General features: G+C 41.0%; 1 protein-coding gene across 6 annotated transcripts in view; it reads left to right on the top strand.

The window, feature by feature from the left end:
- The first annotated feature begins 1,536 nt into the window (after positions 1-1,536).
- The window catches only part of LEKR1 (leucine, glutamate and lysine rich 1), a 175,671-nt gene continuing 150,584 nt past the window's right edge, over positions 1,537-26,623 (top strand). For 3 of the 6 annotated variants that reach the window (XM_074190806.1, XM_074190813.1, XM_074190812.1), the window contains exons 1-2: positions 1,537-1,608; positions 9,935-10,021. In XM_074190806.1, coding sequence (XP_074046907.1) covers positions 9,974-10,021 — 48 coding nt within the window. In that variant the 5' untranslated portion in view covers positions 1,537-1,608; positions 9,935-9,973. Of the gene's footprint in view, positions 1,609-2,223; positions 2,653-9,754; positions 9,804-9,934; positions 10,022-26,623 lie in introns of those variants that run through there. The other 3 variants (XM_074190807.1, XM_074190808.1, XM_074190809.1) reach the window with 3 other exon arrangements.

Genomic DNA, 26,623 nt, shown 5'->3' on the forward strand with positions numbered 1-26,623 from the left:
AGACAAGAGAAAAAGTGACCTGAAGCTGCAAGAATTCTGCGAGACAGGGCTTTGTTTGATACTGGGAAGCAGAAGCAAGAGGGGGAAATGATGAAAGAAATAAGTATACAGGCTAAAATTAATTTTATAGCTTCTTCCCATAACAACTTTTGGGCAATTATTTTCTTTATTTAGGTATTATAAGATTGGTTCATTACAGAATTCCAGAAGTGGAAGAGATCTCAAAGATTACATAATTAAACCCAAATAAGAACATGGTAACACAGAAATGGTTAAAAATGACCATCCACTTTGGTCAGAAACTTTCAGTAAAGGGGAGAGCCCCCACCTCTGAGGTAGCCTGTTCTATTTTGCGAAAGTCCTGTGTTAAAAACCTTGCTGTTATCAAGCTAAATTTTACCTCCTTGTAACCCAATTCACTGCTCCAAGATTGCTCCCTTGAGGTCCAAAGAACAAAAAGCCCAGATTGGGAGGCTGAAGATCTCTGATACTATCCACTTAACGTCACCTTGGACAAGTCACTTATCCTCTGGGAGCTTCAGTTTTCTCATTTTAAAATGAGGGAGTTGGGCTAGATGATCTCAAATGGACTGGAGAATCTCAGACCTAAGTAGATAATTCTATTTCCAATTTCATATCATAAATTGGTAGAAAACGAAAGATTAGGAAGGCAAAGAAAAGGAAGGGAAAGGATGGAAATAAGGACCAAGAGACCAGCAACGTAAACAGAAAATGGAAAAGATCAGCTAGAAAGAAAAAGGAAGATAGCAAACTTCTGTATTCTAGCTCTTTGGGCTTCAGGGCACTTCGGGTGTCCCATGAAAATACTCTTTCAAACATTCACTTATCATGAATTAAGCACGTAATAAATGCCCTGGGCCCCAGGGCATCCTCCCTCCCCCGCTTCACCACGGGGATTCCACACACATGCATGCGCGTGTGCACATGTACACATATGTAAAACACAGAAGCCATAACCCTGCCCCTTCCCTATATAGAATTTATAGGATATATATTTACACATAATGTGCGCCCCTTCCCCCCTCCTCTTGGGCCTGTCACAGTTTCTCCCCTCCCCCTCTTCACCATGGGGCTCTCCCACACACGCATGCATGTAACATACATGTGGCATGTAGAGGCCATGCCCCTCCCCTACAATCTTTTCTGTTCATACACACACATATATGAAATATGCGCCCCTCCCCCTCCAGGAAAAGACAAATCCCTCTGGGGGCGGGTGACGTCACGAGGGCCGGCGGCCCAGGAGCTTCAGTCGGGCCTCAGTTTCCCCTCCTGTCCGTGCGGGGCGGGGGGGCTCCCGGGGGGGGGGCTCCCGGCCCCACTTCCGCCCTCCGCCTCCCCCGCCCTCGTTCCGGCCCGACCCCGGCTCCCGGCGCCCCCGAGCCCTCTCGGCGCATGCGCGAGCATGACGCCCGCCCGGCCCGAGGGACCTGCGCGCGCACTCCAGCGCGTGGGGGCGGGCCGGACCCGCGCTTCCGCGTAGGCGGCGTGGGCCGTGACGTCAGCACGTTCTGACGTCTCTCCCGGGGCGCGCGGTTGCCCGGGTGACCGGGAAAGCCGTTGCCGGCCCCCAGGAGCCCCGACGAGGTGAGACGCCGCCGCGCTTCTGCGGGGCGCAGCCCCCCGCCCCCCGGGAGCCGCCGGGGCTGTGCGGGGCGGTCACGAGTGGGGCGGGGGGCGCCCTCCTCCACCGGCCCCCTGCCCACCCCCCTCCATCCCTCCACGCCCCCTCCCTGCCCACCCCCCTCCCTGCCCACCTCCCCTCCCTGCCCACCCCCCTCCATCCCTCCACGCCCCCTCCCTGCCCACCCCCACCCTCCCTGCCCACCCCCACCCTCCCTGCCCACCCATCCTCCCTGCCCATCCCCTCCCCCTCCCTGCCCACCCATCCTCCCTGCCCACCCCTCCCTGTCCCTGCCCACCCCCCTCCATCCCTCCACGCCCCCTCCCTGCCCACCCCCACCCTCCCTGCCCACCCCTCCCCCTCCCTGCCCACCCATCCTCCCTGCCCACCCCTCCCTGTCCCTGCCCACCCCCTCCATCCCTCCACGCCCCCTCCCTGCCCACCCCTCCCCCTCCCTGCCCACGCCCCCTCCCTGCCCACCCCTCCCCCTCCCTGCCCATCCCCACCCTTCATCCCTCCATCCCCATCCTCCCTGCCCATCCCCTCCCTCCATCCCCACCCCTCCTCAGCCCCTCTCCTCTCCCTTGGCCATCCCTCCTTGCTCCCCCTTCTCCCCTTTTCTCCTCCTTTGCTCAGCCCTCCTCCCTTCCCTCCCCTTTCCTCTCCTCCCTCCTCTTCCCTCAGTGTCCTCCTTCATCCTCTCCCCTCTATCCTTCCTGTTCCCTTCCCTCCTCACCTGTTGCCCCCACTCGCCCCTTCTGTTTCCCTCTTCTCCTTCCTCTGCCTCCGTCTCCATCTCTCCCTCCCTCCTTCCCTCCATCCCCTCCAGCATCCCCGCCTTCTGGGGGTTCTCTCCCCAGCCCCTCCATTGCACCCTTCGCCTCTGCTTCCTCTTTATCCGCCTCTATGCTGGCCACGCGGTTGGCACCGGCCTACAGGACTAAAGTCAGGAACACCTGAGTTCCAATGGGACCTCAGCCGCTTCCTAGCTGACTGACCTTGGACAGGTCATTTGACCAATATTTACTATAGTTTCCTTAACTTTTCAGATTGTTATGAGATTAAATGAGGTAATCTGTAAAAATCACTTAGCACAGTTCCAGTGCATAGGAGGTGATTTATCGCCTTCGAACTCCCTCCTCCTCCTCCACTCCTCCCTTTCCCTCTTCTTTCTGTCTTCCTCATCTTCATTCCCCTTCTTCCCTTTCTGAGTTCCCCACCTGTCTCTCTCTCCACCCTCTCAAAACCTTCCCCCTTCCCCGCTTTCCCTTTTTGACTCTTATGGGCTGACTCCCTTGCAAAATAGGTGGCTCCAGAGGCATGAGGACTCTCTGTTCACCTCCCCATCCTTTCTCTTCCTGCTTCCACACTCCATTCTTGTCCATGGTCCTTCAGGAAAGCCCAAGATGCCGAGGTTTACAAAGCACCATTTTTTAAAGCCTTGCCAATTTTCTGGCAGGCCTGGTGGGAACTAAGCAGAGCACTTGACCCTTCCGAGGAAGACTAAATTTAGGCAGGATTTATATTAGGAACATTGCTCTCACCTCCCGAAAGGCCAAGGGGATGAGTCAGTAAAGTGGGGTAGGCTCAGTCATAGCTTCTGGGCAGTTCTGTGGGGATCTTGGATGGTGGATGAGTTCAGAGGAAGCTCCCCAAGCCATGAGGGATGTCAGAGGACAGTCCCTCAGCAAGTAGAAAGGACTCTGGCCTTCCTCAATAATTGCCTTACCTCAGTAAAGGAGAAACCAACGCAAAAACGGGAAGTTCTTTGGTGGGTCTTTAAAACTGCTCTTCTGCAGTCCTGAAATCACCCTTTTGGGTTCCTATCCATTTTCCCTCCAGCAAATGGCCCATCCTGTTCTCTTCAGGTTGCCAGCCCAACTCAGCCTCCTGGCTGGGGACCACCCTCCTCCTTCCCCAAGAAGATGGACCTCGACAAGAAATCTCTCATGTCCTTTCTGCTTATAAATTCTCTCTCCCTTCTTCTTTGCCAAGATCACCTACCACCTTCCAAGTCGGCACTTAAGCAAGCAAGTTCCCAAAGAACTGCCTTCACTGATCTTCTAATGTCTTCTGTGTGTGGGGGGCAATGAGTATTGGGCAGAAGAGTCCTGGGGGCAGAGGATCCCCCTTCTCCTTCCTCTTCTGGCCTGGGTGCAGATTGCTTCATCAGGAAAGCCTTGCCACGGTGCCAGGCTCACCCGCCCTTGAGCCCTTTGTCCTTTTCCTAGGAACACATGCACATCTTCTCTGCCTTTTTTCTCAGTCAGCTACACCCTGAATCCACCCCTTTCCTGAAACTTTTCTCTGCTACACTTGTTGAAAAGGCAATGTTGGCATCTGCCTCTGATGCCTCCTTGTGTGGAGGCAGCCCTGAATTCTTGAAGTCTATGTCAGAAGCTTGAGGCTCCTGGCAGGTCCTGCCCCTGGAGGGGCAAGAAGAGCTAGCTTGTATTGGGGTGGCCCCAACTCTCAGACGAGTAGATGGTGTTGTCCTGGAGTACCATCTAATAAAGTACCCGGCAAAGTACCCGGCACCTTGAAAGCATACTTTTTCTCCTCTTCTCTCTCTCTCTCTCTCCTCTCTTTTCTATATATGTATATATGTATTACCACGTTGAGAGGGTACCCTGTAAGGCCTCTGTTGTTTTTTTTTAGGTTTTTGCAAGGCAGTAGGGTTAAGTGGCTTGCCCAAGAAGGGCTCTGTTTTGAATCTTTATTCCCCAGGCCCAGCCTCAGAGAGGACAGTAATAATAACTAACATTTCTAACACACTATATAGTGGAAAAGCTCTTTTCTATTATCTCATTTGTCCCTTTCAATATTCCTATGAGGTACTTGGTATTATTCTCATTTACAGATGAGGCAGTTTGTATCTAGTCCAGGGTCTCACATTTGGTGTGTCAGGCAGGATTTGAACCTAGGTTTTTCCTGACTCCTCAAGTCAATGTTGTATCCATTCCATGATTCAGTTTGACTGGGAGATGCTGGAATTTTCTTCTTTTTTTTTGAATTATGAAGATTTTATTTATTTTGAGTTTTACAATTTTCCCCCTAATCTTACTTCCCTTCCCCCCACCCCCCACAGAAGGCAATTTTCCAGTCTTTACATTGCTTCCCTGGTATACATTGATCCAGATTGAATGTAATAAGAGAGAAATCAGATCCTTAAGGAAGAAACATAAAGCAAAAGAGATAGTAAGATCAGACAGTAAGGTATCAGGTTTTTCCCCCCTAAATTAAAGGTAATAGTCCTTGGTCTTTGTTCAAACTCCACAATTCTTTCTCTGGATACAGATGGTATTCTCCATCACAGACAACCCCAAATTGTCCCTGATTGTTGCACTGATGGAATGAGCAAGTCCTTCAAGGTTGAACATTACTCTCATGTTGCTGTTAGGGTATACAGTGTTTTTCTGGTTCTGCTCATCTCACTCAGCATCAGTGCATGCAAATCCCTCCAGGCTTCTCTGAATTCCTATCCCTCCTGGTTTCCAATAGAACAATAGTGTTCCATGACATACATATACCACAGTTTGCTATGCCATTACCCAACTGAAGGATATTTACTTGATTTCAAATTTTTTGCAACCACAAATAGGGCTATTATGAATATTTTTTTACAAGTGATTTTTTTTTTAGGTTTTTGCAAGGCAAATGGGGTTAAGTGACTTGCCCAAGGCCACACAGCTAGGTAATTATTAAGTGTCTGAGACCGGATTTAAACTCAGGTACTCCTGACTCCAGGGCCGGTGCTGTATCTACTGTGCTACCTAGTTTCCCACAAGTGATGTTTTTACCCTTTTCCATCATCTCTTCAGGGTATAGACCCAGGAGTGGTATTGCTGGATCAAAGGGTATGCACGTTTTTGTTGCCCTTTGCTCCAGACTGCTTTCCAGAAAGGTTGGATGAGTTCACAGCTCCACCAACAATGTGTCAGTGTCCCAGATTTCCCACATCCCTTCCAACATTGATCATTGTCCTTTCTGGTCATATTGGCCAGTCTGAGAAGTGTGAGGTGGTATGTCAGAGATGCTTTAATTTGCATTTCTCTAATTAATGATTTAAAGCAGTTTTTCATATGATTGGATTGCTTTGATTTCATCTGTAAATTGCCTTTGCATATCCTTTGACCATTTGTCGGTTGGGGAATGACTTTTTTTTAAAATTTGACTCAGTTCTCTGTATATTTTAGAAATGAGTCCTTTGTCAGAAACATTAGTTGTAAAGATTATTTCCCAGTTTACTACATTTCTTTTGAACTTGGTTACAGTGGTTTTGTCTGTGCAAAAGCTTTTCAATTTAATGTAATCAAAATCATCTAGTTTGTTTTTAGTGATGTTCTCCATCTCTTCCTTGGTCATAAACTGCTTCCCTTTCCAGAGATCTGACAGGTAAACTAGTCCTTGATCTTCTAGTTTTCTTCTAGTTTTGTTTTTTTGTCTAAATCTTGTATCCATTTGGATCTTATCTTGGTATAGGGTGTGAGGTGTTGGTCTAATCCAAGTTTCTGCCATACTAAGTTCCAATTTTCCCAGAAGTTTTTATCAAAGAGAGAGTTTTTATCCCAATAGCTGGACTCTTTGGGTTTATCAAAGAGCACATTACTATATTCATTTCCTGGATACTGGAATTTTCAACCAAAGGAACTTTGGCACTGATAGAGGGATTGTACTGGTACCAGTCTATTTTTGTAGTGGGAGCATCCATACCATCAAGATCGCACCTCTCCTCCTTTGGCCTCCTTGCCTTCAACCTTGGTTCTTACTACCTTATAGAAACCCTTTATTTAGTGCTTTGCTCATTTATAAATCAAATTGGGGGGGTTCATCCTTGACCTTCATTGTCATTTGACCCTGTTCATCATCTTGAGATGTTCTTCTCTTGGCTTCCACTAGTCTGGTCTCCTCTTCCCCATCTTGACTGCTTCATCTCTGCTTCCATTGATACTTCATCTTTTCCACCCCACACTTTTTGCTATTCCATAAGATTCTGTCTTGGACTTTCTTCTTTTCTTTTCCCTGGGACTCTGACTTAGAGGGGAAGTGCTAACTTTGAGGTCCAAAGACTTTGCCATTTATTGGTTAGGTGAGCCTCAGCATTTCAAAACTTCCCTTCCCTTTTCTGGTAAATGGAAATTAAAATATGTGTGGTATCTACCTCGTATAAGGAAAGACTTTATAAATCTTAAAATACTGTAGGAATGAGGATTATTACCATTACCTCATCAGTTCCCACATTTTCTACTATCTGCCACTTTTTTGCACACCAGTGTGTCCCCAGTAGAACTCACTGTTTCACCCTTCAGTAAGCTTCTCCTCTGTATTGCTGGTCAGTCATTTCCCAGTTGGGGTTTTCCTGGCAAATACTAGCCTGGTCTGCCATTTCCTTCTCTAGGTAAGGCAAACAAGAGGAAGTGACTTGCCCAGGGTCACACAGCTAGGAAGTGTCTGAGGCCAGATTTGAACTCGGGTCTTCTTGACCCCAGGCCTGGGGCTCTATCCACTGCAATGCCACCCAGCTGCCCTGCCCAGACTTGAAACTTTAGACAAAATTTCAATCCTTTCTCTTTACCCTGCACATCCAATCTTTGTCAAACTTCTCTTGTTTCTATGTCACAATTAGCTCTTCCAGGTTTACCCTGTCTTCTCTATTCTCACTGAGGCATGCAAGACCAGGTCAATATTACTTTAAAAACATTTTGGGGGGTACCTTTTATCATTATGTTATAGTCATTTCTGGGAGGAAGAAAAGCTCAATCCTCTCTCCTTAAGATTGAACTTTATCTTGAAACAATAATAAATACAAATAACAAGTGAAAAAGCACCCAGACCATTACCCGCACCTACCACTGTTTAAGGCCTTTTGCCCTAGTCCCTTGTTGCTGAATTTGGCCACTTGGCTTTTGGGCAGTCCATCCTTCATGGTGTTGAGAGGGGCTTCCTGCTCTTTGGAAAACGATCCCTCTTTTACAGCCAAGCCACAATAATTCTGCTGAAGCTTCAGTCTTGTGTTGCTTCTTTATCGCCTCTCAGTTGAAGTCCAGACTCTGAACTCTGGTGTCTGGCCCCAGGCCACCATCTCTAGCCTTATCTTCCTCTTCTTCCATAAAGGTGACCCACTGATCACTTCTCAGGGACTTTGTTAATCCTATCTCCTTTCCTCAAGGAACCTCCCCAGCCTTGCCATCTGTCAGAGTCCTAGCCATTCCCCAAGGCCCAGCTCAACACTCTCCTCTTTAGGAAGTCTTTTTTAGATCCTTCAGCTCCCACCTCAGAACTTCCATTATACTTTCTGGGCATCTCTTGTGAAACTTATACTCAGGCTTGTATTATAATTATACATGTATACATATGTATAAAACATACAAATTACTAATCTGGGTATCCATCTTAACCCATCCTTAAAGTCTAAGTTACTTCATCAATAGAAGTTGCTTATTTTTCTTCTTTGAGTCTCTCGTGAACAATTACTACAGTGACTTTCCTATTATAGCTGTTCAATAATATTTATTGAAAGAATGAATAAATGAATTTTCTTCAATTGGCACATTGTTTGAATATGCATGGAATCATGTGGGAAGGCATTCTTGTATTATGTAGAACCACAATAAAAATAAAATCTACCTTATCACCACATTTCCCATGCTAATAAAAGATTTTTATGGGCAGAGGAGCCTTGGCTGGTAAATGTCTATAGCTATGTATATATTATATTTGAGATATAATTTGAGATTATATTTGAGTTTATTATTTTATACTCTACCACTGAGTTTTCTTCTTTCTTTTTTCTTTTTTTGCAAGGCAATAGGGTTAAGTGACTTGTCTAAGGCCACACAGCTAGGTGATTCTTAAGTGTCTGAGGCCAGATTTGAACTTAGGTCCTCCTGACTCCAAGGCCAGTGCTCTATCCACTGTGCCACCTAGCCACCCCCTCTACCACTGAGTTTTAAGGAGGTCCTGCTACTGTTAAAAAAAAGACATCAAATAATCTAAATAATGTTTTAACCTCATATAGTATTGAGTTTGAAAATCCAGTGTATATTGATTACAGTAAGAAAAAAATCATTAGTATTTGTCTTGGCAATTTTCTATCCTAACTATAGGCTATTGTGCATGGCTTGGTCTGTTGTATGAATACTAGTTTGTTCTGAGATATAGAAGGTAAATGATGGTAGAATCTGTTGCAGTCTATGGGGACTATGCTAATATTCTACTTTTTTCACAATGACCTCGAATAGCTAGGAAGTGTTTATATTAATAAATAAAATAATGAATCCTTCCTCACCCCACCCCCTACCCTTTGGCATCAAACATCTTAATGATATAAAAGGACCCAAAGTGCTGCTAAGGCAAGAACAGTATTTGAATAGTAATTGATCCATGGAGCATGTGGGCAAGGCATTCTGTTCCCTTGGCCAGTGGTAGGAAGAGGGAAATACTTTTAAAAAAAACCCCAAAACCACAACAGCAACCCTCCCCAATCTTTAGAACATTCTGACCCTTTGAAAGATTAAGATAGAACTTAAATCTTTATTAGGGGATAATTTTCCAGTAAAGGAAAATGTTTGCATTAAGAAATTATCCTATCTCCATTGACAATAAAATAATTGGCACAATTTTTAATGCATTGATAAAAAGCTTCTGGCCCACTATCTGTGTATTTTTTTGGCACCAATTTTAATGTAAGAAACTGAAATACAAATATTTTGACTCTTACTTTTTCATTAAAAAAGTATGCCAGAATAAATTGTCATTCTCATCATCTACTGAGTTAAAATACTATGTTTAATCATTGTTTTAGTAGTGTTTTTTCCAGAAATCAAGACTTTCAAAATAAAACGAGTTTATACACACACACACACACACACACACACACACACACGTGTGCTTACCTATGCATAACTTAAATGTTCAAAGTTTAAGATATCGATCCGTGGTTACTATTCCTAAGCAAGTAGTGGTTAGAAATTCCTAAAGAAAATCCTTTTCCGCTGTAAGATCCCTAAGGAAGGGATTAGCAATGTTTTCTTGAAGAGTGGAACTAATGAGAGAGCACATTGTTTATTCGACAGAACATCCAGTAACATGATTTTTCCTATGATTTAGGCCTAACTAGTTATTGTGAGAAAACCACCATAACATCTCCTGACTCAAGGTCAGTGAAACTTCTGTTGAAATAATGATTATATAAAAATACATTTTCAGAAATTCCCACAAATTTATATTTGCTGCTTCACTTTCCCCTCAATTTGTTAAGAAATTCTGTCTGTGATTAATATTTTTTAGATTTTACCTTCTGACTTCTATAAGCTGTCCTGGGAAAGTATGGACCGACATGTTCCCATACATGCATTGCCTGAAGAAATCCAAAAGGTATGATGCTTTTGTGACCCATTGAGACATAAGGACCAATCTAGAATTAGAAGAATTAATTGGCTTTTTTATCTATCTTCTGTCCAGATTGTGCAGGCCCTGCAAGTCTTGGAAGGGTTTAAGGAGGATTATGGCTGTGCCACTTAGGATTCTTCTCACAAATTTATAAACCACCTTTTTGTCTGGTTGTTTCTTACAGTTTTGTAGAAGAGGGACCTGTCATGGGTATCAATGTGGAGGCCCCTTTGGCATGCAGGTGGCCCCATGGCCTGGGCTCAGCCACAGACCAGAGACTTAGACTGAGTAAAAACTATAGTTCTCTCTTTCTGGGCCATCCTGGACCATCCTGGGCTCTGGACCACCAATTTCGTGTTCAAGCTCTTTGTCTTTTCCCCACCCTTCTCTCTGCTGACATCCTGATCCTGCTTCCCAAGGTCCCGAGCTGGAGGCCGTTGAACCCCGGACTCCATTCTTAACCACCTCAGATAGTTGGTCGTTTAAACCAAGGCTCTGAAGTTGCTTTTCCTCTTTTGTTCCAGTGGAGGACAGGAGTTGAGAGGGGCTTGGCTGCTTAGAGACCAGGGGAGGAGGGTGGTCCTGTCCTCCATCCTGGGTGGAGCGGTCAGTCAGTAGGATTGGACAAGCCTGAAGGAGGAGGAAGATGGAAGCTTTTCTTTCACTTGATGGGAGGGCATGCTGTGGGTCCCTACAGAAAGGATGCCTAGATGGACAAAGAGGGTCCTACCCCAAAAAGTTTGCAGTCCAGTTCTAGAGGAAAAACAGCCCCAAAGGAATAATGCCCAGGAAGTGGGTGACTTGAGTGGTGCAGGGTGATACCCGGGGAAGGATCCAGGAGAAGCCAAGAAGTGTATGGGTCACTTCCTGAAGGGGAGAAGAGGAGACCTGAACATGGCAGGATGTTCAGGTTGGAGGGGCAGAGGGAGGAGAGAGCATATTGTGGGGTCTGGAGCTCCCGTGCCAAGCTCTCTAGCCAAGGATTGGCAGATGCCAGTCTGGCTTGTAAGAAACAGCCCTTCTTGGTCCTGCTTGGAAGTCAAAGGCAGAGAAAGGCACCTTCTCTAAGCCTGTTTTGCTCAGGCTGCCCCCACTCCCTGTAGGACAAGGAGGAGCTGGAGGTTAATGGCCAGGCCTATAGTCCTGGGTCCGTTCACTTGGAGACCACCTCCATCTCCTCCTCCATCCACAGGCCTTTGTCTGCTGAGCAGGAGGAGGGTCAGGCCAACTTCTACATCCCAGGCTGTTGGGTCTCCCACCTGTCTCTGACCTCCTGGGGAACCCCTTCCAGTGGCAGCCACCTCAGCCTGGGGCCAGGATCCCACCCAGTCATAAGAGGAGAGGGGTTGGATTGTGATCTGATATGGATAACAAAAAGGAAAAGTCGCGATTTTAAAATCCTTTGAGAAACAAAAATAATCACAAGAATATTATCCTTATTAGCAAAAAGCAATAAGTTGTTTTTCTTATTTTTATGTAAATTTAAAAAACACCTTAAAAAACATGTGCTGCTCATTTAGGAAAACTGAAACAGGCTTCTTTCGTTTTCAAATTGGTGACAAAATGAATGTTTGTCATAGGGCTTTTGCCCCAGGAGTTCTTTATTAGCCTGGTACACAAAGTAAAATAAAGTGTCTTTGAGTTGTTTATTTTGCCAAACAGAAGAGGTGGTGTGAGAGCTGGAGAGCAGCCTGTTCTTGGGATAACAATCCCTTTCCTCCCTGTAATGGCTCATTTTGTCCTCTTTCAGTAAAGTAATTTTAGTCCTTTGGAACTTTGAAATTTATTCAGAATAACAGTTTTAGATTTCTGAGCACAGATTGTGACTGCCAGAAGAAATAAACTTAATTTTCTAGGTTGTTCTAGGCCACTGTAGCTAGGGTCAGATTTTGTGTTGAATCTAAGAAGAGGGAAAAGAAAATAAAGATGATCGTTCATCAGAATCCTGGCTCAAGTGGCCTGGAAAGCAAGGTGTGATGCTTGGTTCTTTGGTTTTGTTTTTGACAAACCATTTAAAACAGAAATTTTAATAGAAAAAAAAGGAAAATCAAGGTTATATTTTTTGAAAACTGCTCTTGCACAGCTTGCATTTACCCTCTTCAAAATTAGTTATTTTGGTTTGCCTGGAATTCTTTATTTTTTCTTTGTCTTGGAACTATTTTTTCTTTAAATCTTTTTCCTATTCATCACCAAATTATACTTTCAAATAATATTTTTATTAGATTGAATAATACTTTCTAGTTATTGACTTTTAAAGCACTGGTTGATGTTGAGGGGCATGTGATCATGGGATCCCCTGGGAAGGTGAGGAAGCTCTTGTCTTCAGTGAAGGTGATTTTGGAGAGCATCTTCTACAAACTCCAGGAAAGGATTGAGAGAAATTTGGGGATCTTCAGTACTGGGTGGGTTGGTGATGGAGCAGATGGCTTGGCTCTGTGTCTTTGGAGGATGGTGGAGTTGAGAACCTAAGAAATAACTCCATGTTCTGGGGCAGTTTGGATCTCTAAGGGCCCTGCCACGTGATCCTTCTCTTGAGTTTAAGCTTCTTCCATCTGTACAATGAGTGTGTGTCCTAGATAGACATATATATATATATATATATGTGTATATGTATATACATATATATATATATATATATATATATGTCTAAAACTGAAATATTTTACTTTAAATGTCTTCAAGTCACATTAATTTATATTGACCAGAAAATTTAAGCATCATTAAAAAAAACAACTTTATGAGGTAGAAATTATTATTTCAGGCCCGTTTCCAGATTAAAAACCTTAGAAAAGTTAAGCAACTGACCCCTAGTCACTTAGCTAGTAGTGTTAGAAGGAGGGTCTGACCCTGCTTCAGTGCTCTTTCCCCTCATATTTAGTAGCCTAAGCAGTGTATAGAATTTCTTTCATTTCTATAATTTTTGCAATCTCATACACTTCTGGTCTTCAGGACTCACAACTGGTGGAAGATGTGTTGACTGGTTATAATTTCAGGGAGAACAGAACTGGACAATTATAGAACCGAAAGGGACCTTATGTGCCAGCCAGTCCTACACCTGATTCTACAGATGGACCAGAAAAAAGAGAGCTTAGAGTCACACAGATTCCTGAGAAGACTCCCGAAGGCCCATAGGGTCGGCTATGTCCATTCATTCAACGTACTTAACATTTCCAATATTGTGTTTATTCACAATGACAAAATCCAAGTTTCTTGGTATGTTTAGAAAAGATGAATATTCCCCCATATCACCCAACCCAGCTGGGGGGTTCCCCAAGCTGTGCCCTCTTTTTTGAAATCTTAAGGTTTTTTAAAATCTTGTTTGTTTGTTTTTTTGTTTTTTAGGTTTTGCAAGGCAAATGGGGTTAAGTGGCTTGCCCAAGGCCACATAGCTAGATAATTATTAAGTGTCTGAGACCGGATTTGAACCCAGGTGCTCCTGACTCCAGGGCCAGTACTCTATCCACTTGGCCACCTAGCCACCCCCAGTTTTTAAAATCTTAACTTTTTGAGGTTGCTAGGTAGCTAGCGCAGTGGATAGAGCACTGGCCCTGGAGTCAGGAGGACCTGAGTTCAAATTTGACCTCAGACACTTAATAATTACCTAGCTCTATGGCTGCTTAACCCTTTTGGCCTTGCAAAAACCTAAAAAAAAACAAAACAAAACAACATTTTAGGCTGTTGGAGTCTACAGAATAATGTTTCTCATAGGAAGTGTTTATTTTTGTAAAATGTGTTTTATTTTTTCCAAATATATGTAATGATAGCTTTTAACATTCATTTCTTTTTTGTTTGTTTTTTCAAGGCAGTAGGGTTAAGTGGCTTGCCCAGGGTCACACAGCTAAGTTATTATTAAGTGTCTGAGACCGGATTTGAACTCGGGTCATCATCCTGACTCCAGGGCTGTCCCTTAACATTCATTTTTTTATAAGATTTTGAGTTTCAATTTTTTTTGTCTATTCCCCCCCCAGGGTAACAAGGAATCTGATATAGGTTATACATGTGTGATCATGTAAACATATTTCCACATTAGTCATGTTGTAAAAGAAAGAACAAAAGGGAAAAGCCACAAAAAAGGAAAAAACAAAATAAAAAAACCTGAAAATAGAAGCTTTGATTTGCATTCAGATTACATAGATCTTTCTTTTGATGTGGATAGCATTTTCCATTGTGAGGTTTTTGGAATTGTCTTAGATCTTTACATGGCTGTGAAGAGCTAAGTCAGGCATAGTTGATCCACGTACAGTGTTGCCTTTATTTTGTACAATGTTCTTCTGGTTCTGTTCACTTTCCTCAGCATCAGTTCATATAGGTCTTTCCAGGATTTTCAGAGGAATGTTTTTAAATTCATAAAATAAAAATAAATAAAATTTCCAATGAAACCTCTCTGTTGAAATACAAATATCTTCTCCAAATCACTAGAAATGAAAATCAAAACAACCCAAGACTTCACCTTACACTCTACAAACTGTAAAAGATGACAAAAGATAGGGATAATGAATGTTGGAAGGGTTGTAAGGAAATAGTCATTCTAGCACATTGTTGGTGGAGTGAGCATCAGTATAACCATTTTGTCAAGCAATTTGGAATTATGAAATAAAGTGATTAATATATCCATCCATGCCCTTAGACCAGTGTCTCCAGTAAGGAAGCCATCAGTAAGAGGAAAGTTATTAGAGTCACCAAATAAGTATAGCAGTGCTTTTTGTGATAGCCAAGAAGTAGACATGGAAGGGTTAAAAAATTTAAGGTCCATGAACATGATGGAATAAGACCCTGCTGGAAGAAATTAAAACTGTTGAATATAGAGATGCAGGCAAAGAGCTCTGTGACCTGATGGAGAGGGAAGCCAAGACCCCAGGCCCACCACAGCTCAGTGGAGACAACCCTTCTCTCCAACATCCAAGGGAGTGGAACAAAGTTATAAAGAGTAAGCATGACTCCTGAAGAAACTTGAGTAAAGGCTCAGTCCACCCCTTTGAAGAGGCAGAAAATACCTAAACATTATATATTATTCATATTTTTAGGCTTTTTGATGTATTTATTAGTTTTGTTTTTCCCCTTTTTGTCTAAAAATCTTATTTTGTGAGATGACTCTTTGGGAAGGAGGAGAGGGGGATGTTGGGTGAAACTGATGATGTAGAACAAAAAGAAGCTTATTTACAAATATAATTACTAAAATATTTCAGGAAACATATACAGGCTCTAGCATAAAAACCACTGCTGTAATCAATACTAAGAAATTTGTTAGTTACTAAATTACTGTATGGCAGGCTTCTGGGGAAGTCTGTGGACTACCCTTCTTAGAATAATGTTTTAAAATAAAATAAATGGGATTGCAAAGTTAACCTATTATACTGAAATACATTTATGAAAATATTTTATTAAATTCTTTTTAAGGTAATGGGGTTAAGTGACTTGCTCAAGGTCATACAGCTAGTGTGTGAAAGCCTATATTTGAATTCAGGTCCTCCTGACTCCAGGGCCGGTGCTCTCTCCACTATGCCACCTAGCTGCCCCAATTAGAAAATATTTTTAAAAACCTAATAAATCCCAGATTAATTTTAGAGAACTTTTATGATTTATGTGGGCAGAAGCCTTTCTCATTGGAGTATCTCTTGCTATAGAGATAAAATCGTGGATTCCTGTGGATTTCCTTTCCTACAAATAAAAGTAGTATGCTTAAACCAAAGAGGTGATTCAGTTTCTTAGTATTGTAATTCAAGGTGTCTTCTTCCAGAAATCTTTTTGTTGCTTAAGTGACTTGTCCAAGGTCACTTGACTGGATTTGAATTCGGGTCTTCCTGACTCCAGGACCAGCTCTCTATCCACTGCCCCACCTAGCTGTCCTGTCTTTTTTTATTATTGATATTTTATTTTTCCCATTACATGCTATGAAAGTTTTTCAATATTCATATATATATACACTTTTAAGTTATAAAATTTTCTTCCACCCCCTTTCTTCCCACCCCCTTCCCTTCAGCAGTGAATAGTCTAGTGAACATTGTACAGGTACCATTTGTATTTAACATGTTTACATATTAAGTCATTTTCTGTATGAGGAATTAGGACTAAGGTAAAAGAAAGAAAACCATGAGTTAGGAAGGAAAAAGGTAAGAGAAATTTTTAAAAAGTGAATATATTGTTTATTCAGGTTCTGTAGTTTGTTTTTGTTTTCTTCCTCTGGATGGGGGCAACATTGTCCATAACCAGTCTAATATAGTTGTCCTAGCTCTCCGAACTGCTGAGAGGAGCTGTTTCCATCAAGGTTGATCAGTTCACAATGTTGTTGTTAATATATACATTGTTCTCTTGGTTCTGCTCCCTTCGCTCAGCATCAGATCCATAACTCATTCCAAGCTTCTCTAGAATCTGATCATTTATGGTTTCTTATAGAATAATAATACTCCATAGTATTCATGTACCATAACTTGTTTAGCCATTCCCCAATTGATGGGCATCCCTTCAATGTCCAATTCTTTGCCACTACAAAGAGAGCTGCTATGAATTTTTTGGAACATGTAGGACTTTTCCCATTTTTATGATTTCTTCAGGATATAGACCTAGAATTGGAATTGCTGGGCCAAAGGGTATGAACAGTTTTATGGCTCTTTGGGCATAATTCCATATTTCTCTCCAGAATGGTTAGGATCCATTCACAATGCCACCAGTAATACATCAGTGCCCCAATTCTTCCACAACCTCTCCAACTTTGATTGTTTCCCCTTTTTTCTCATCTTAGCCAATCTGATACCTCAAAGTTGTTTTAATTAATATTTTCTAATCAGTAAAGATTTGGAGCATTTTTCAAATGATTATATTATAGCTTTAATTTTTTCATCTGAAAATTGCCATTCATATCCTTGTAACCTTATAAATTTGATTCAATTCTCTCTATATTTTAGAAAGGAGACCTTTATCAGAATCCCCTAGCTGTGAAAATTGTTTCCTAGCTTTCTGTTTTCCTTCTACTCTTGGCAGCATTGGTTTAATTAGGGCAAAACCTTTTAAATTTAATATAGTCAAAAAATCTATTTTACAATTTATAATATGTTCTATTTCTTATTTTGTCATCAATTTCTCCTCTCTCTAGAACTGACAGATAAAGTATTTCTTGATCTGTTATTTGGTCTGTGGTATCACCCTTTATTTCTAAATCCTGTACCCATTTTGACCTTATTTTGGCAGAGGTTGTGAGATGTGGATCTATGCCTAGCTTTTGCCATACTATTTTCCAGTTTTTCCAACAATTTTTGTTGAATAGCGAGTTCTTATCCCAGAAGCTAATGTCTTTGGGTTTGTCAAACAATAGATTACTATAGTCATTCACTACTGTTTCTTTTGTACCTATCCTAATCCACTGATCCATTATTCTGTTTCTTCACTAGGCTGTTAAGTAACTGCAGCTTTATAATATAATTTTAGATCTGGCAGAGCTAGGCCATCTTTCTTTACATATTTTTTTCATCAGTTCCTTTGATATTCTTGACCTTTTGTTTCTCCAGAGGAATTTTGTTACTATTTTTTCTAGTTTAGTGAAATAGTTACTTGGTATAGTTTGATTGGTATGGCACTAAATAAGCAATTTAATTTGTATAGAATTGTCATTTTTATTATATTAGCTCTGCCTAACCATGAGCAATTGTCATTTCCCCCCAAGACTTCTAGTATAAATCTTAATATATCAATTTGTTGACTTTCGAGTGAAGAGTCAGAAACATTTTTGCTAATAGGTCAGAGAGTATCCTCAGGTATGAAAACAAGTATTATGATAGGAAATATCCTTGGAGTAGATACTTGGTTTGGGACAAGTTTGTGAATATGCATTTTATAGGTGAGGGGAATATTTTTAGAAGTTTTTTTACTATTTATTACTATTTACTATTTTTACTATTACCCAGCATAGGTCAACCATGAAACAGACTTTCGTTTCTATCCTCTTTGATTGGCTGAAAGTACTTGAGAATGAGTTCCTGTGGTGTGTTTACCTAACTTCAGAGGGTGACTAGAATTCCAATGGACTGGGTTCACAATTGATTTTTAAATTGAACCATCACATTATTATTATTATTTTTGTTCTTTATTTAAGGCAATAGAGTTAAGTGACTTGCCCACAGTCCCACAGCTAGGCGATTATTAAGTGTCGGTCGGATTTGAACTCATGTCCTCCTGACTCCAAGGCCAGTGCTCCATCCACTGGACTACCTTAGCTGCCCCATCACAGTATTATTAAGGAATAAATCAAAATTAAGGGGCTTCCTGCCATCTAATATCTTTAGCCTATTAAAGAATATAGTTGCACCTGTAAAGATAAATTCATGAAACTGCAGCCAGCAGTCCATTCACTGATCTGTATAAATTAATTAGATATCTTTCTTGAGTGCTTGATGAGGACAAGGTGATGATGATATTCTCCCTCATTCCATTAGAGAGGTGAGACCATGACAAGCACATGCATTGGCTTTGAGTGAGGGGGGCTGTGCTAAGTCCCCAACCTCACTTTCTCCTCCTCCTCCTCCATCTGGGTCCAGTGGCTAGATATGAACTAGGAAGACTAGAGATTGCCCTAGATGGGAAGCAGGCAGGGTGAAGGGACTTCCCCAGGTCACACAGCTAGTGAGTATCCCATCCTCCTGACTCCAAGGCCACCAGGCCCTCTAGTTGTCCAAAGACAAAGGCTTTTTGATTGAGGAGTACCAAGGAGAGATAGATAATTCTGGACCAGGGCTGAGAATCCCGGTAACCAGAGTGAGGATGCTGGGTGCTGAACAACCAAAGAGAGAGATTCTCAAAGAGAACTTTCTCTTCTTTTTGATGTTGCCAAGTTTTGGATCTGAACAAGGGGCATCGTTGCACCACAGAGCGTCCAACTTTCCAGCAGTCCTTTATTGGAATCCTCCCTCTGCAGGGCTGGCTCCCGCTCACCCTCTTGGCCTGGAGGACAGGGCAGCCCCTTTTTTTTTTTTAGCTCACGTGCTAACAAACAATTGGAGAAGGGCTCACCTGGATTTCTCACCTTGTCTTATTGGATAAAGTAATTCTAGTCTATCACATCATTTCAGTCTGCCAGAAGCCTCGAGTTCATTAGCTTTTTTTTTTTTTTTTTTTTTTTTTGGTAAGGCAATGGGGTTAAGTGGCTTGCCCAAGGCCACACAGCTAGGTCATTATTAAGTGTCTGAGGTCACATTTGAACTCAGGTCCTCCTGACTCCAGGGCCAGTGCTCTATCCACTGCACCACCTAGCTGCCTCAAGTTCATTATCTTCTAAAGTGAATGTTGAGGGAGTTAGGAAGCATGGCAGTCTTCAAGATTGTTGATAGTTTTAGTGACAGAAAATTATACAAAGTGTATGGTATTGCAGGAATCCATCATTTAGCACAATGGCTTGTTATCATTAAGAAGTTTCAGGTAGACTTGGCCAGGGCTGGGCCTCATAGAGGACTTCACTATATATGTAAAGTGATATCCTGCAGCCTCCCTGGGAGGCCTTGATCAAACGACCAAGGTTTATTTAGATCTTGGTCTAATATTCTGTAATCCTGAGACCTCTCCAGCTTGGTTACTTTATAATCTTTTGATCATAGTCAACAGCATTTGGTTCATCGGAACTCAGACTCTCAAGGTCAGATAAGACTTTGTCCCTACTTTAAAGGAACTCAAATTCAAAGGAGGAGATGATGTGCAAACAGCTGTGGACATATAAGTTAGAGAGACTGGAAATGGAAGATACTCAGAGGAAAAATGCTAGCAGCTGGGGAAGGGGGAAAGGGATGAAGAGAAGGTACAGGAAAGGTCTCCTGGGAAGGTAGTTAAGGAAGCCCTGATTCTAAGGTGGGAGGACTGACTGGCTGCCACTGAAAAGATGGGGAGCAGAGATTACTGTCTTGTGGAGGAGCAGCAAATAGGCCAGCAAAGCTGGGTTGAAAAGAGGGGAGGGGGAGGTACCTGGTCCAGGAGAAGTCCAAAAGCTGTATAGCTGGTGGTAAATGGAGAGAAGACGTGAGACTCCCTGTTTAAAGAGAGCCCCTGAGCCCATGCCCTTGCGTTCCAGCCAAAGGGTCCAAGCAGATGGGCAGAGTGTATTGATGAGAGGAGTAGTGCATGGTAAATTCCATCTTGGAAGGTAACAGGATTTCCCAGAAATGAGTTTACTGGGGTAGGAGAACATGATGGAGAAAGCCAAAGAAGTCCCAAAGCAGTACAGATGTGTGGAACAATAGAGAACCAAACTGGGTTAGCTTTTGCCTGGTCCTAGGCTCTTTCTCAAATCCCCTTTCTTTGCCATTTTAAAAAGGTATAAATAATTTTGTACATGCTTAGAGTTTGTTTTCTTAGGAAATATCCCTCCCTAAACTTTTTTCTCACTCTAATTCCCCCTTCTCCGTTGTACCCATCTCTGTGTATTTGTATAGGTGTTCTTCTGTCCTCTGACCAGTTCAGATTGAGAATGATGTTCAGGTGTCAGCCAAGTGTCCCCCATGCCCTTCTCTCGTTTGTAGAGACGTATACTTCGTGTACTTACACATTCTGATTGTAGGAGATAATTTTCTTGACCACCTTTTCCTTCTCCCTCTAATGTATTCCCCTTCCCCTCTCTTGACAGTCTTCTCTTGTTATCATCAAGGCATAATAACCGTTTCCAGGCTATGTCTAATTAGCCTCCCTTGATAACCCTAGATGATGATAAAGTTCTGAGAGGAACACATTAGGTCATTTCCCCATATTTGGATGGAAGTAGTTTATACTTAGAATAGTCCCTTAGAATTGTTTCTTCATTTTACCTTTTGTGTTTCTCCTAGTCTCATAGTTTCTATTCAGTTCTGGCCTTTTTTACCAGTCCTTTAATTGACCAAAGATCCATTTTTTCCCATGTCGGTTTATACTCAGCTTTTCTGGGTAAATGATTCTTGGCTGTAAGCCCATATATTTTGACTTCTCCTTTCTTTTTGTTATTTAATTATTATAATTATTTTAAGTAATATATAATAGACCATAATATATAATTATATAAATATAAAATGTATATAATACATTTCATTATAACAAGATCATAAGATATATAATAGATTATACTATAACAATATTATTAATATTTTATTTCCAACTCTCTGTTCCCTTATAGTGCTGACTGCTGAATTGTGTGGGATCCTGACTGTGACTCATTGGTTCTTAAATTCTTTCTGAATGCTTGTATCTTTTATTTTACCAGGAAGTTCTGGATTTGAGCTATGACATTCCTGGAAGTTTTCGTTTTGGGATTTCTCTCAGGAAGTAACAAGTGAATGAATTTTTTCTATTTCTACTTTGTCCTCTGGTTATGAGAATTTTAAGCTTTCTTGAAATATGACAGCTAGTCTCTTTTTTTCCTGTTTTTGGTTTTCCAGCTTACCCCACTCCCCTTCCCTACCCCATCGTCTGACTTTGCTTGGATTTCTTGTCTCATGAGGTCACTGGCTTCTAATCAGTCCCTTCTCATTTTCAGGGGGTTTCTTGTTTGGCAAAGTATTGTTCCTCCTGAGTCAAGATGTTACTTCCCTTTCAAATCCTTTCTTTCATAACTCTTATTTCAATTTATTCCTCATTTCAGTGCTTAACACAGAACCTACATCAAGTAGGCACTTACTAAATGTTGATTGATTGTGCCCAAATTCCACGCAAAAAAAAAGCAGCTATGTTTTCCTTTGAGGCTTTGCTTTGTAGATGTTTTGGAGTTCTTTCCTTCTTTTGAATTTGTGTCTTGAGCACCCTGTCTTCATTTTTGTTAGTAGTTCTTGGTTTTTTCCCTAACTTCAGATTTGATTTTTAGGGTTGGACTCTGCATGCTTCTGGAGGGAGGGTCTGAACTGGTTTGTTTTTCTGCTTTCTTGGGACATTGCATGTCATTCTGTGATCTCAAGGACTTCTCCCGCTAGTGACCTGTAAGGTTTCAGTGCCTCTTTTAGTTTCAGTGGAAATGAAAAAGGCAAGGGTAGCAATTATGATCTCTGGGGCAAAGAAAAAACTCAACATTCAAAGACAGAAAGAATGAGAATGCATCAAGCTGAAAGACTAATAAAGGGAAGGTATTAGCATTACATCTAAAAATTGAGAGACATTTTTTAAAGAAATAACTTTCTGTATACATGTAATGGTACATTCTTACATGATCATATTGGATTCTAATTAGATATATTTTCTAAGGGTTACCTCTGGTTCTTCTGTCATTCATGTACTTCTAGTCACTGTTATACCTGGTGATCTGGATTTTCTAGTGACCTAGGTATAAGGAAATGCATGTGTCTTTACATCTATTTATAATACCCCATAGAAGCAATAGCTAGGTTTGGCCAGTCCAAAAGACTTCTGTGACCTTCATTTACTTAGGAGTAGGGACACTTTGACCTTGGATCTCATCACAGATTTATCTTCATCTAAGAAGTCCATGATACTCCTGCTCATTGGAGATCATCTTACCAAGGCTATATATATTTCCTCCTTTGTCATAGCCTCGCCATGGCCTTTCATCTAGATTTCTTGTTTTTGCAAGGAACTTTATGCTTCTGTAGACTCCTTGGTTAGGACACCGGGCTCTTAGTTCTTGTCTTAGTTTTGGCAGGCTCTCTTCAAAACCTTTTGAGTAAATAGGAGCTGCTCATCCTGATTCTAATTACAAACAAGAAGGGACAAATGGTATAGACCAAAATGCTTGAACCGTATCTCTGTGGTTATTGTACCTACAATCAAGATAGATGACCTCTCTGGATATAGCAGAGTTTGTTTACCGCAGGGATGTTTAATGATTCTACTCTGAAAATACCCTTATACATGAATTATAGGTTTGAACCCACTCCACAAACTTTTAATGAGTACTTCTTATGTGAGAGACATGATTAATTTACCAACTCTTGCTATTTTTGAAGTATTTATTAGCCATAAACCATGATCTTGCAGAGCCATCCAAACTAACCCTCAAATGCCTTGGTCTCCTAGTTGAAATAGGCTTGCCTACCATCCTCTGGGATGGAGGACAATCAGATCTTTGTAGGTGGGTGGCCTGTTGCAATTACTTGTCCAACTTTATTTTTAAGTGTAGTGAACTATTAAAAGGTAAAAAATTTGTCCTCAGGCACTTAATAATTACTTAACTGTGTGACCTTGGGTTAGTCACTTAACCCCATTGCTTTGCAAAAATAAAACCAAAAAAGAAGTTAACAAATTATTTTTGAAATTTTTAGTATTTACCTACATTCTCAATCCACTTAGTAATATTTCAGCCAGTGTTTTTGGCTTCTATGAAGGTGTTCAATGCCTTTCTTTCTTTCCTCTTGTGTTGTGTAGAATTAGAGATAAAATAAATTCTTATTTTAGCCCTTCTTGTTTGCTACCAATTATGATGGACCTCATAGAAATATTTGAAATTTTAAAAGATCCAGGTCATATACATATATATATATATATATATATATACATATGCATATATATATATATATATATATATATATAATTGCTTGTAATTTCAAGACTTGATTGATGAAAAATTGACCTAAGTACAATACATAGCAACCCATTAGTTATGTTCATGTACTATTGCTAGGCCAAGCTCTTCAACTAGTGTCCACACTTTAGCAGAGCTATTGCTATGATGCTCCATCACAGCACTCTTTAAGTGGGGGTATGATGGCAGATTGTGGTTAAAGTGACCTATCTTGACAATTTTTGAAAGCCAAGAACAGACTACAGGAGGAAGCTGAGTCTCAGTAACTAGGGCTTTTTAATAGCCTTTCTGGTTCCCCTATTTGTTGTTCCTCTTAGAAGAGACTGATTAATAGAGTCTGGTCAGAAGCCAGTAGGTGCCCTTTTTAATACAAGAGAATTTTCCAGGTAGGGCTGACTGAAGAGGGGAAGCAGGTATCCAAGCAGCCAATCCATTGACCACGACAGTCCTAGGCTCCAAAGAGCATCACTGCCTTCCTTGGCCACGGACCTTTTCAACAACCCTATCCACTTGGTGTTCACTTCCTCAGAATTTTTTTTTTAGGTTTTTGCAAAGCAAATGGGGTTAAGTGGCTTGCCCAAGGCCACACAGAATTATTAAGTGTCTGAGACCGGATTTGAACCCAGGTACTCTTGACTCCAGGGCTGGTGCTTTATCCACTGCGCCACCTAGCCGCCCCACTTCCTCAGATTTTAGACCCAGGAATCCATCTCTCTGCATTTTATGGTGGTGATATAATGATATGGCCCAGACTGCAGCGAGGTGCTTGACTTGTAGATGATGCTTGGTGACTCACCTGGAGACCGAGGGCTGCCCCAGACTTAGCACGGACTTGGCTGGAGTTTTTCATTCAGGTTCTGTGATAAGCCATCAAGTCAAGACAGGTCTAGTCAGCAAGCAAGAAAGAAGCTTCCATTTGGTGCTCAGTCTCACACCGAATGCTGGGACTATCAATTCAAGTAGAAAAAACAGAAAGGCAGCTCTTGCCCTCTCTTTGGGATACAGACCTAGTAGAGTATTGCTGATCAGAGGATACACACATGCAGTGACATACCCCCCACCCCACTAGACTGTGTCAACTAGCAAGTCCTTCCACCAGAAGAGGGGGATTCGTATTTGTCAAATAGTGGACTGCTGGATTGGTTTGCTTCTGTATGTCATGAAACTAGTCTGTTCCAGTGTGTGCTATCTTTTTTTTTTTTAAATCAACACATGGTTAGAGAATTACTGCATTAATCTATAGTTTGAGATCAGACACTGTTAGGCCCCTTTTGTTTCCCATTTATTTTTGTAATTTTCCATATGATTCTTGATCTTTTAAAATTTCATGTAATTTTTTTCCTTTTTTATAAAGTAATCAATTTGCTGAGCAAGATGAGTAGAACCAGAAAAACACTGTACACCCTAACAGCATCATGGGGGCAATGATCAACCTTGATGGACTCACTCATTCCATCAGTGCAACAATCAGGGACAATTTGGGGCTGTCTGTGATGGAGAATACCAGCTGTATCCAAAGAAAGAATTGTGGAGTTTGAACAAAGACCAAAGATTTACCTTTCATTTGGGGGGAAAAACTTGATATCTTATTGTCTGATCTTGCTATCTCTTATACTTTGTTTCTTCCTTAAGGATATGATTTCTCTTTCATCACATTCAATTTGAATCCATGTATACCATAAAAACAATGTAAAAACTGACAAATTGCCTTTGGGGGTTGGGGGGAAAGATTGGGGGAAAAATTATAAAACTCAAATAAAATCTTTAATTTACTATAAAAAATAAGGTAATCAATCCTTTTGTAGTTTGATTGGTGCAGCACTGAATAAGTAAATTAATTTAGGTACTGTTGTTATTTTTATTAGGCTTATTCATCCTATCCATGAGTGATTCATATTTTTGCAATTAATTAAACCTGTCTTTATTTCTGTAAACAGGGGTTTGTACTTTTATTTTTATAATCCTTGTATATATCTTGGTAGGTAGACTCCCAAGTATTTTATGTGTTTTTCAGGCACTTTAAATGGAATTTTACTATCTCTGGCTGTGTGGTGTTTTATTGGTATAATATAGAATTGGCAATGATTTATATGGATTTATTTTGTATCATGTAAGTTTGCTGGTTGTTTTGATTAACTTTTTAGGATTCTTTTAAGTATAATATCCTATCATCTGCAAAAATTGATCAGTTTATTTCTTATTTCCTGAGTTTCTTTTTTCTTTGTTCTTATTACCAGCATTTCTCATACGAGATCAAACAGAAGTTAATAATACAACATACAACTTTGTTTTTATTGAAAGGATTCTAGTTTATCCCTATTACATAGAATGGTACCTTGGTTTTAGATTTATACCATTTATCACTTTAAGGAAAGGTCCATTTGTTTTAAGATTTCCTATGTAAGGGGCGGCTAGGTGGTGTCTTGGATAAAGCACTGGCCTTAGAGTCAGGAGTACCTGGGTTCAAATCTGGTCTCAGACACTTAATTACCTAGCTGTGTGGCCTTGGGCAAGCCACTTAACCCCATTTGCCTTACAAAAACCTAAAAAAATAAAAGAAAAAAAAGATTTCCTATGTGTTTTTGGTTTTTTTAAAAACTAGAATTGGGTATATTTTGTCAGATACAATTTAAAATTGTATGATATAATCAAATGATTTTTATTGATTTATTATTATAACCCTGCATGATTGATAAAATTCCAAAGTGTTCTTAATGATAGATAGTTTTAGTGTATTTGATCACATTTATTTAAAATTTTGCATTCATGTTCATTAGGGATATTTAGCTACACTTTTCTTTTTTCTTTTCTATTTTGACTGTGTAGCTAGACAGTATTTGTATCAAAGAGGGAATTTGGTTATAGGAATGCACAAGAAAGGAAATATTCTGATAGAGGTCCTCTATTCTCTGAATCAAGAGGACTCAGAATCTTTGATCTTACATAGATATTTATGATATATCTTATAGGGTTTAGAAGAAACTTGTGAGGGGCAGCTAGGTGGCGTAGTGGATAAAGTACTGGCCCTGGAGTCAGGAGTACCTGGGTTCAAATCCGGCCTCAGACACTTAGTAATTACCTAGCTGTGTGGCCTTGGGCAAGCCACTTAACCCCGT

Source organism: Macrotis lagotis, chromosome 6 (genome assembly GCF_037893015.1).
Source record: "Macrotis lagotis isolate mMagLag1 chromosome 6, bilby.v1.9.chrom.fasta, whole genome shotgun sequence".
NCBI classification, from domain to species: domain Eukaryota; kingdom Metazoa; phylum Chordata; class Mammalia; order Peramelemorphia; family Peramelidae; genus Macrotis; species Macrotis lagotis.